We start from the raw sequence: 11,711 nt of genomic DNA on the forward strand, positions 1-11,711 counted from the left end.
AAAACATAATCAATTGCTCCGTATGAGGTGCATTCTGTGGCACCTGCTGTCCACAAAAGGCAGTAAGGTGTAAAGAGAGCATTAAGGATTTGCTCTATGTTCCCTCTTAGTCACATTGCCTACTCCGTGCTTAAATATTGCTAGCTCAGGCCTTTGCCTATAATCTATTTCCTGTAATTAAGATTCCTATATGGAATGATTACTCCTCCTCGTGGTTGCAGGACAAGAGGTGAGGACAGATGCCCTGGTATTCACTGTAGATAAGGTCAATACTGGACGATCAAGAAAGACTGTGAACGTTATTATGTTTAGAAGGAAATCCCCAGGTACTGAATCCGTTTTACCGTAATATCACAGCCTATTCTTTATTGCAAATGTTGCTTTTCCTCTTCAGGTAAATTCCTTGCAATCTTTGCTGTTTTTCTTGTTAATCAGATATCTTGATATAGAACCATGTTGCTGTATTTATTCTGTTACTGATTAAAAATAATTCTTTGGATGAGTAATTGTGAATACAACTTCATTTGCATGTACTTTTAGTTTTTTGTTCTTGATTTGGCACTTGGATTCCCAAACTTTGCTGCCCTTGCTGTCCCTCCCTTACCAGTGTTTCAAAGGCCAAAGGGAATAAGGAAGGACGGAGGGAACAATTTTGTCTTGTGGCTTTCATTATAATACTTTTCTTTGAATGTATTTCTTATTATATATAGCAAAATCTTTTAATAAAAACTGTTAAAAATACTCGTTTTGGTGATAAATTCCATATACCTTGGCCTCTTGTGCAATCTATCCCAATGAGAAAATTCAAGCTGCCGTTGAAAGCCATGAATACAAAAGGGCTAGGATTCTGTTCTATTGTAAATAAATCTCTTGATTCTGATACAATGAGAGATGAACCTGCTTCTACTCACTGTTGCTGGTCTTCCCTCATTCTCCTCAAGTTGTTATCCATATTCTGCCTCTTCTTCCTTATTTTTAACAAGTGAGAGACAATTTTATGGTTAAAAATACTTGTTCATTTCATTCATTCATTCATTCATTCATTCATTCATTCATTCATCATAATTAGTCACTGTGGATCTCCTCCCACCAGAGGGACTCTGGGGGGTTTAAATAATTATTAATTTGTTAGTTATTATTAATGCCAGTAATGTTAAGATTCTGCTTGAATATGGATTATGGTAAAAAATACAATTATGGAATTTAATTAATTTATTTCATTTCTCTGTCATTAAAGTTGAAGGTCACATTCAAGAAAGGAAGACTTAAGAACACATATAAAGCACTTTTAATTCTAAGTGATATTACTTTAAATTACCAGTAGGTTCTTAAAAAAAATGATAGATTCCAAAATTAAGAGGCCTGATCAGTTTTGATCAGCAGATGCTCCTTCACATTCAAGTCAGGTCTCAGAATAATGATGTAGCATTTGGGGACAAAAATGCATCCCAGTAAGCCAAGACTGGAGGCCAGGATGGAGAAGATCTCCACAGCCACCATGTATTTCCCTTTGGTGCTCAGGTAGGTGGGGACAAAGGAGACCCAAACGCTGCAGAAAACCAACATGCTGAAGGTGATCAATTTGGCTTCATTGAAGGACCCTGGAAGGTTGCGGGCTAGGAAAGCCAGCAAGAAGCAGGTGGAGGCCAGAAAACCCATGTAGCCAAGGGCAGTATAGAACATGGTGACTGAGCCTTCATTACATTGCAACAGGATCTGTCCTGGTTGGGAATGCAGATTGAAATCTGGAAATGGGGGAGACATTCCCAGCCATAAGAGAGAGATGCCAAGCTGAACACTGGAGCAGGACAGGACAATGGAATTAGCTAGGCCCTTTGCCAGCCATTTCCTCATCCTGCTACCTGGCTTTGTGGCCAGAAAGGCCACCACCACCATGACAGTCTTGGCCAGCAAGGAAGACACGGCAACTGAGAAAAGAACACTGAAGGCCGTTTGTCGAAGAAGGCAGGTCACTTTCTTGGGGTGTCCAATGAATAGAAAGGAGGTCAAGAAGGAAAGGAGAAGAGAAACCAGGAGAATGTAGGTGAGGTCCCGGTTGTTGGCTTTAACAATGGCGGTTTCTTGGTATTTAATGAAGAGTCCTAGGACAAAGCCAGTGATTAGAGACAAAAAAGAAGCAATGAGAACCAGGATGAGACCCAACTTTTCTTGATAGGAGAGGAAGATTATAACTTTGGGGAGACAGTGATCTCGCTTCTCATTGGAATGCTGGTCATCGGGACACTTTTCGCAATGGGCTGCATCTGAAAAACAAAAATAATTGCTGTCTAACTAATGAATTGGGTGGCAATGACTCTTCTGCATCCCCTGACCAAATGACTAGGAAGGGGTCAGCAGAGTGGAGATAGAGCATTAAGGATTTCCTCTGGGTTCATTTTCTCTCACACTGATGGCTCTTGACCTAAAGACTGCTAATCTCAGCTCACTTTTTCTGTTTTTCTTCCTATGCTCAGATAGACAGATCATGTGCTTTAGGACGCTTTCTCTGGTAGTCCGTTTGGTGCTGGGTTTTGCTTATTCCTCTAATACATCTCCTGTAAATCAATCCCCTTTCTGTGGAGTCCTTGGTGCTTTCTGAGCATGGTTGTTTGTTTGCAGATGTGTCATCACCCAACCAGGTAACTCCATCAGTACTGTCATCAGCATCATCAGCGGGAGCACTGATGGTGTTACCTAGTCAGGTAATGAAAGGTCTGCAAGCAAAGAGCTAAGCTCAGAGAGCACCAAGGTCTTCACAGTTCAACCCTGATCTACATGAATAGGATAGGATAGAATAGAATATGGAATGTAATGGAAAGGAATACTTTTATTGTCATTCCACTATACACCAAAGTCCACATTACAAAGAAATTTCATTGCAATTGTCTCACAAAAAATAATAACTATAAGATATGATATACATTCTTTCCGATTGCACTCTCCTTATCATTATCCCTAATAAATATCACCATCCTACATACAACATGCACCACAATGAATTGAGAGGGGATTATGAAGAGTTCAGGAATGTAATAGCCCAGGGGACAAAACTATTACAACTATTTTATACTGACTGTTTTATGCCATTTTAATGCTTATCTTTTGCACTTGATTTTATTGTAAACTGCCCAGAGTCCCTCTTTTGGGGGAGATGGGTGGTGGCTATATTACATCAGTCAATCAATCAATCAATCAATCAATCAATCAATCAATCAATCAATCAATTACCCAATCCAGCTGTTCTGCATTGAATGTAGAGGAACCTTTTACCAGAGGATCACAAGCAGAACAAGCTGCAATGTGGGTGGGAGGGGTCACTGACAATATTTCACTATACGCTCTATCCTGAATGGGAGGACATGAGATCCCCATTATCCTGTCTTCTGCCCTCACCACCCACTGCACAGACTTCTTATCTGAGGCACTACAGCCTTGAAACCAGGTGGAAAGGCAATTGGTCAATGCACTCTCCCTAGTGCCTATATAGAGAGTAAGGAGGAGGGGAGGTGGAGGGAGGGGGTGTTTTCCCTTGTCTGGTGCTGAAAATGTGAATGCTGCTGTGCCCGTTGTACGAAGGAGGCAGCCTTGAGAGCCCAGGTCAGACTATTCGTCGTCTGCATCCCCAGGAAATTAATGCTACTGACTGACTCCCCAGCTATGTCCTTAATAGAGTGGTGTATGGCTGAGCCAGCTCTTTCTAAAATCGATGAAGATCTCCTTAGTTTTTTCAACATTTAGAACCAAGGTATTTATATTACACTAATCTGCCAAAATGTTCATCTCACCCCCATAAGCCCAATCTTTGTAAGCCCCGGTAAGAACCACCACTGTATACATTCTCTTCTATTGAAAACTACTTCCTGTTATAAGACTTGTGTCACTAAGCCCAGCAGAAGGGAGATTTCCACTCTCAGTGACACCCACACATGCCTCCAAGAGAATGGTCTGGCTGATGGGGCATCTTGACAGTAAAATAGATAGCCAGCTTAGTAGAATGGAGGCTTCCTCAGCAGATGGAAGCATTTTACATGCTTCAGTGGGCTTGGGGGTTAATCTCGATCAGGCTTGGTTTGAACTTGGATGGTGGTCCTTCTTTGCTCTTAAGCCACTTACCTTCCTGCATGGAGACGGATCCTTCCATACACGGAGAACAGTCGTAGCAGCAAACTGGGGCTCCCTCTCTTGTGAGCTTGGTGTATCCTGGGAGACAACTTTCAGTACACCTCGAGAAAGGCACCTTCTAGACATAAAGAAAATGTGGGGAAATATATGCATTAAGGGGATTACATATCTGAATGAAAACTAGTTACAGCTTGGGTTGATGAACTGGGCTAAACCCTGGTTTCTTATAATCATGGTATTTTGAACATGACATAACTGTGTTTTACACAGTGTGCAAAGTTAATAACCATCTTTATGCACCATAATTGTTCACCAGAGCAATGAACTGAATCCTAACAAATGTCCCAGTGGGTTTATAAATAAATGCCACCCCCGAGTTGGGTTTATCTTCCAGGGATCCTTTCGAAAAGCTGGATTTGCAATGAGGGGAAGGAGTGGTTGCCCTGAGACTGGTTGTTGACAGTAAAAACATTTAAAGATCCTGAACCGAATTTATGACTCTTGAAAGAAATGTGGATGAAAGATTGGGTAAGATGGGTGATTCTGTAAAACAAATGTCTGGAAAAAAAACAGAACAAGTTAATGATAGAATTGAAACTTTGGAGAATACAGTAGAAGTTAGGGCTATGGAATTAGAAAGAGGAAAGGACAATGTGGCTCTGATGGAGCTTAGAGAGAAGGAATTCTGCCTGAGGTTTAGAGCCATTCCAGAGAATCCATATGCCGATGTCAGAAGAAAGGATGTTCAGGCATTGTCAGAGTTTTTCATTTGGGAATAGGAAAAAATTGATGAAGCAATTGAGAAGGTGTATCAGATAAATTCCTGTTTTGCTGCAAGAAGGCATGTTCAAAGGGATGTATTAGTGCCCTCTGTGAGAAAAACAATGAGGTACCAAGTTCCGCATTGCCATTTTAATACACGATTGAAGATGAGGATATAATTATGTGATAGGAGATTCCTATCAGAATTTTAAGTAAGAGAAAATATATTTTTTCTGAGATACTGAAGCAGAAGACCCCATTTCGCTGGGATTAATTGGAAGTAGCAATTTTCACTGTTGTCTTTTTTTTTCTTTTAATGAAAACTTTATTCAATTTCAACACATATAGTTAAAATACAATGTAATTTCAAAACTATGTTTTAAATTTACCTAGTAAATTTACAATGTTAAAATTACAATGTAATAAAATACAATGAATTTTTTCTTTTGAACAGATAAGATTTCGATTGACCTCTGTTCAAAAAGCCAGAGAATTCTTGGGAAAAGTTTAAGGAGACTTGGAGGAGGGTCCAATGGATGTGGTGGAGAAGAGATCTCCACGAGAAATGATAACGAAGCATCAGTGGTCAACTTTTGATGACCCCTTGGAAAGAATCCACGGAAGTTTGCTTTTGTATATGATAACAGCAGTGAGAGAGAGATTTTGGAAATCGTTCTATGAATTTTATTCAAATCTGTATTAAAAAACAGGAGGTCTCCCTGGAAAAGGTGGATGAATATTTGAAGAAAATAAAGTTGCCAAAACTTTCACAATCACAGAAACCATCTATGAATAGTTCTAGAAGAACTTTTGAGGTAGCTGAAGAAATAAAAAAGATTAAAGTAGGGAAAGCACCAGGGTCAGATGGACTTGCCAGTTTGTATTACAAATGTTTTGAGGGTCAACTTTTACAACCTTTCTGCAATGCCAGAATCTTGGAAAGAGTCCAGAATTGCCTCATTACCAAAGGAGGGACAAGATCTTACTTTAACTAAGAATTATAGACTGATTTCATGGCTGAATAATGATTATGGAATATTTACCCAAATATTGGCTGATAGATTGAAGAATATTTTACAGGTCTTTATTCATGATGATCAATGTGGGTCTTTACCCAAAGGGCAATGAAGAGACATTGTGAGGACTGTGTTGGATATCATTGAATACATACAACTTACAACCCTAAAACAAGTGGCGCTGATTTTTCTGGATGCAGAGAAAGCTTTTAACAATTTGAGCAGGAAGGATCTTATCTGCAGAAAAATGGAAAGATCTGGAATTACCCACAGTGGAAGATTGGTTGGAAAGTGAATGGAATTGGCTGAGATGGTGAAATTGACAGCTTTGATTAGAGAAAAGACACTGAATAATTTCAAAGCTAACTAGAAACCCCTTCTGAACATTTTGTATGAAGCAGAAAAAAAAGAAATCATGATATATGGATTTGATGATTAGAAATAATAATGGACAATAGAAAGAATGAAAGCCATGTTCTACATTTAGAGTAAAAAACTTAATGTAAATATACAAATATCTGTTGGGAAGGAAGTCAGGAGTCATTCTTTTTTAGTATTTTCTTTTCTTTCTTTTTCTTTTCCTGCACTTTTGACTTTCTCTTTTTTTGCACTCTATTCTTATATTTTACTTTCTATCCTAATTTTTCCTTTTTGTTAGCTTTTATCTTTTGATCTTGAAAATCTAATAAACTTTAATGATAATAAAAAAGAAACAAGAGCCTTTTAGAATGGTCTGATTTGGATGGCATGGTTATTTATCGTATGAAAAAGTTAAAGTACATGTAGATTTTAAAAATCATTATATCAGGAGTGTCACAGTATGAATATAGAACAGATAAAAAACCCAGGCTATGCCTAAAACACTTTTGTTGGCCTCAGCCCAAGAAACATTTTACAGAAAAGAAACTGTGGGCAAAGAAAAATGGTTATCCTAGAAAGATTTGCTGGTCCAGGAAAACAAAGAGCTGAAGGTGGAATTGAGAGAAGCATTGATGGTAGAGGGATTTAGTTTTCAGTGGTTTTCATGTGCACAATTAAGGGAAAGAATTAATACAGATAAAAAGTAGCAGGAACAGAATATGAGAAAACAGATTTTGAAAATGAATTTTGTACAAATGATGAACATGTGATTGCTAACATGTTTAAACTTTTGCTGAGATTTGAAACAGAAGAAGGGCAAATTAAACAAGCTATGGGCAAGAACTTTGCTGATAATATTCAGATGGATCAGTGGCAGAGAATGCAGTTAAAAGGTTTAAAATCCACACTGTTTTACCACTTAAAAGAGAACTTTTCTAAGATGACGTATTTTTGGCATACAGTACAACACCAGAGACATTTTCAAAGATGTATTAGGGGACTTCTAATTACTGTTGGAAATGTGCAAAACCTGAAGGGACATTTTATCATGCGTGGTGGACTTGTGAAAAAGGGAGAAGATATTGGACACAAATACAGATGGTAATGCAGAGAGTTTAAGAGATTAATATTCAGATGAAACCAGACTTTTTCTTATTGGGAGTTATGGACAACCAACTAGAGAAGGCTCATTTCTTCTCATTCCTTTTATATTTCACTAGTTTTTTAATCTTATGTACAATTTTATTTTAATAAAAACTATTTTTAAAAAAGAAAAGAAAAGGCAAAAGGCAGTGTCGACTGCAAATATCACCAGCTTGAGTTTGAATCGCCAAAAATAACAAACTCTGGGTAATGCAGTCCAAAGCTGCAGAAGGAAGTGGGAATGGCCTTGAGGGACGGGTGGCAGAGTCACTACCAGGAGAACGGTCCGATAAAAGAGGCCTGAGTCCATGGAAGGACTGAAATGTATGCAAATGTCTCAGCCAAGACCCTCTCTACTTCTCAAACAGATAGACGTGAAGGAGGGGGAAAGAGCATTCTGACTTGCAAGATTCTGTTACTCTACATAATAATCCTCAAACTCAGATATATAACAGCAGAAAAATACAAAAAAACACACATACAGTCAGACTCAGCTACCTGGTTAAATGACATTGGCCATATGATGGCACTCTGATTGATGGAGATCTTGACTTCTGAAGAGGCCTCTCTTTCGATCTTTCCAATTGTCACCCCAGCAGCAGACTTGTTGGGAAATACTGCCCACTCCATGATATCAAAATCAGCAGCAGGATCTCCATTCTCATCCAAATAAACATCATCCTCAGTAAGATTGTGAAGCTGGAAGTTTCTTAGAAAGGGATGAAGCTAGAAAGACATGGAGAATTACCACTGTACCTTACACATTCCCATTCGAGCCCTAGTTCAAAAGTGGGGTGCTTCAGGTAAGCTCTACTTTCTCCAACATTTGGGATGAATCTGCTTAGGGACTTAATCTGTATGGCCTTTCTGTTTCTCAAAAGATCTCTGGCCAGCTTGTTGCCCCCTCACCTACTGTCTTCAGCCATGTCATTTTCTAGAAGGAACCATCCAACCATCTGGGTGCTGAAAAAATACATATTTGGATTCAGCATCTACCTACAGGGACATTCCTGATTTGTACCATTCCACCTTTGCAGTGCTTCAGCTTTGCAGAAATATCCTGTGTTTTCAGATGAGAATCTCCTGGTACTGTATATGATTGGCAGACCTGGAACCTTGGCAGGAAGCTGAAGTTGACTAGTGATACAGAAAGACAAAGAAATGGACAAGAAGTCTTGGGATTTGGTAAAGTGTGTGAAAGTGCTTTTCTGGGCCTTTCCTTACTTGCACCTAAGCATGTCAGAAACGAGCCTTGGCAATATCCTTTTTGTGCCTTGTCCCCATCACACTGCCTTCATCACTTCTGCAGCTCTTGAGTGAGAAAGCCTCAGGTGAACCTCAGGTGCTCCACCTAAAATATTTTTTTTTTGGTGAGTAAGAGCAGCAAAAGGTGGAAGGTAATATATCTAAAGAGTTGGACACAGCATGTGTGGGACATGGTCCAACAGAGCTGCACAAGAGTGGTGGCAACATCTTCCTGTCCCCCGAATGTTGAATGGAATATGTCCTCCTAGCAGGGGCAACTAACCTTTGAAGGTTGATGATATGAAAAAGGGAGGAATGATTGGGAAGTAGAAAGACATGGAAAACGGGCAAAGTTCAAACATCCAGTCTGGAAGAGGAGACACATCCTAAGGAACTCTTCTCTTTCTGATCTTGGTGTTTGTTTCGATACAGCTAAGAGCTCGGTGTAGAAGAAGGGCCACGCAAGAGGTCCAGAGATAACAGATAGTCCTGCTGCCAGACCTGCCCCGTTCCTGCCGCTGTGCTATGTCTTGAGGATGTACGTTTCTTTGCCTGTTGATGCCCTGAAAAGGGAAGGCAGCAAAACCAGAGAGGCTGCTTCTTTTCACAGACGCTGGGATGCAGAAACCCCACAGGCCACTTGGAAGTTCACCCAAAGAAAGGCAAAGGAGGCAGCAAATATCATGAGAGTGTATTACTTTCTGGTCTCCCTGGGTTCTGCAACTTATTACTTCACCGCTTTATGAAACCAAGAGGTGGTGATGGGAAGGGTTGGGAGTAAAGATTGGGCTACCCATTCTAAGATTTGACTTTCAAAGGAGGAGAAAGAGCCAAGAAAAGATCTTGGTATCAAGTCCTAAGTGAGAGGACCAATAGAGAAGAAAAAGTTGATGAACAATTTGTTTAAGAAGCTGCATTGTAAAGAAAGTCAGCTGACCTGGGTGTTCCCTGAAGACCCTGGAAAGGGCACAGAACCCACATCCTCTTAAGGTGGCAGAACAGGAAGTGAGAAAAAAAATTCCCTGATCTAGAAGCTAAATGAGGTCAATGTTGGATGATCAAGAAACCTAATGGTTTCTGTAACATCCTGAAGCTGATTTATTCTGCAAATAGGGAAAGAGCCTTCCGCTTCATCCCTTGTCCTCCCAGCTTCTCAAACCAGCACATCTCTTCACTTTGGGAGATCTAATAGCAGAATCTCTCCTTCTTTCTCTCCAAGCCTCCACATTTGGTCAGAACAAACACTCAAACCTGGGCAATTGCTGTGGGGACTATCCCACCTCATGTCCAATGCGGCCCATTTTTAACAAAGGTGAAAGAATTTAATGGGGATCATTAGCAGAAATTGAGAGAAAAGTCTTACTTGCCATGGCTGTACATAGTCTCCAACCCTGATTCTCCTCTGGGTCAGGCGGGGGGAATAGACAGCATGGAGGACTCTGGCCACAGCCTGGACTGAAGTGGGAATACTGGAGGCATCCTCAGACAGAATTCTGGCAACCAAATCACGGGGAGGGATTTCCCACTTCTCTCTTTCTGTGCATCTCTTCCGAACTTTCTTAGACAAAATAGGGTGTGAAGAGGAGCACTGAAATGCTGCCTCCCCAAAATTCTCACTGGCAGACAAATATGTGTTAAAATCATAATGTTTTGTCCTTTTGTTTGCCAGAGTTAAGAAAGATAACAAAAGATGTTTATGCTGGAGATCAATCATTCGATAAAAAAATCTCACAGATATGTCTGGCAAAGTTGTGGCAATCCACACTTTCTCCCCAAACACCTTTTCACCATTTTCTAAATTTTGGATTCGCACTGCTAGCACTATTGTGGCCTGAAAGTCCAACTGAAGAACAATAATTTTGACTTCCCTGTTGTTCAAATTAGAAATCCTTTTTTTCTCTTCCCCTACTATATACAACAGTGGAATGGTTTCTGAGAAGGCAACGCAAACCCCTTTCTTGAGGGCCACAGGCACAAAGGAACTCCTGAACCTTTCTCCACTTTCATTGTCCGGAACAACAAGGCCGATCCACGTCCATCGGAAATGCAGGAGCAGTTTGACAATCGCCAAGTGAGGAGGCTCTTGTTTTGGACTCAGCCGGTAGAAGAAAGGGAAATGCTGTTTCTGCTCAGGAATGTGGCTGATGACCCCATAGTTGATCTTCAGTGAAAGAGAAAAAGGGAGTGATTATCTTGCTGATTCTCCACTACAGAGATGTCCTTTCCCCCTAGACTTAGGTCTGAACCATGAAATCGGCTTTCCCAATTGCCAGTCACTCTCTTGCTTAGAATGTGAGTCCAATTCAGTAGCAAGGAAAGGGGAACTCTGGGAAACCAGCTTATTTTTCAACACCTATGCCATTAACTATTCCCATAGTGAAGAGAAAGGCATTTGCATGCATCCTATTTCAAGTGTCCTTTAAGCTCCATCAATTGGCTCTTTTTATTTGTTGATATCAGCCAGGGCTACCTTTTGGACCTTCTGGAGACTTTACAAACTGGAATTACTTCAGCATCCATTCTTACCTGTGGGATTTTGTAGATGCCCAGCATGGTTGTCACATGATGAAAGAGCTCGGAATCAGTTCCTTCAAGCACTGTCAACAGATGTTTTGGTCTCCCACATCTGTAGTTTGGTACATTCTCCTGCCCCGTCGATAGCAAGTCCAGCATGGCTTCATATGTCATTCTTGCACTGAAGAAGTTCTCATAGAGGCTGTAGCCCAGGGTGAAATTGTGGAGCAGCCTAGGATGCTGATTGATCTCATGAATGGCAAACAGGAATGGCAAGATCTGGCTGAAACTCATACCCTGGATACTACAGCAGAAGAGATATTAATAGGTTGTCATCTTTGGTTTATAAAGTCAGGTGGTACGGGCATTTTTAACAAAACATTTGAATTCTGTCTTATGACTATGCTAAGAACCATTCAGAAATCCAGACTCTGAAATCAGTGGAATAATGATGGAATGGATGAGCCTAAAACCTGTAAACTGATCTGGTTGATCTCATGAAGGCCAAAGAAGGGTGAAGCAGAGCCTCATGGTCACAACGTTGCAATG

General features: G+C 40.3%; 1 protein-coding gene across 1 annotated transcript; it reads right to left on the bottom strand.

Annotated features, from left to right (window-relative positions):
- Window positions 1-1,353: 1,353 nt before the first annotated feature.
- LOC134489887 (vomeronasal type-2 receptor 26-like) lies at window positions 1,354-11,456 on the bottom strand. Its single transcript, XM_063292758.1, has 5 exons — window positions 11,175-11,456; window positions 10,600-10,809; window positions 7,899-8,129; window positions 4,114-4,237; window positions 1,354-2,264 (listed from the first exon to the last, which is right to left on the bottom strand). The coding sequence occupies exons 1-5, from the start codon at window positions 11,454-11,456 to the stop codon at window positions 1,354-1,356; spliced, it is 1,758 nt and encodes a 585-aa protein (XP_063148828.1).
- Window positions 11,457-11,711: the final 255 nt, after the last annotated feature.

This window comes from Candoia aspera, chromosome 2, assembly GCF_035149785.1.
Source record: "Candoia aspera isolate rCanAsp1 chromosome 2, rCanAsp1.hap2, whole genome shotgun sequence".
Classification (NCBI taxonomy): domain Eukaryota; kingdom Metazoa; phylum Chordata; class Lepidosauria; order Squamata; family Boidae; genus Candoia; species Candoia aspera.

Coding starts and splice junctions, on each gene's coding strand:
- LOC134489887 (XM_063292758.1), bottom strand. CDS start 11,456: ATGAGTTTCAGCCAGATCTTGCCATTCCTGTTTGCCATTCATGAGATC. Junction 8,130..10,599: donor CTGTGGCCCTCAAGAAAGGG/GTTTGCGTTGCC, acceptor ATGTCTTTCTAG/CTTCATCCCTTTCTAAGAAA. Junction 4,238..7,898: donor CAATGTCATTTAACCAGGTA/GCTGAGTCTGAC, acceptor TATGTCTAGAAG/GTGCCTTTCTCGAGGTGTAC.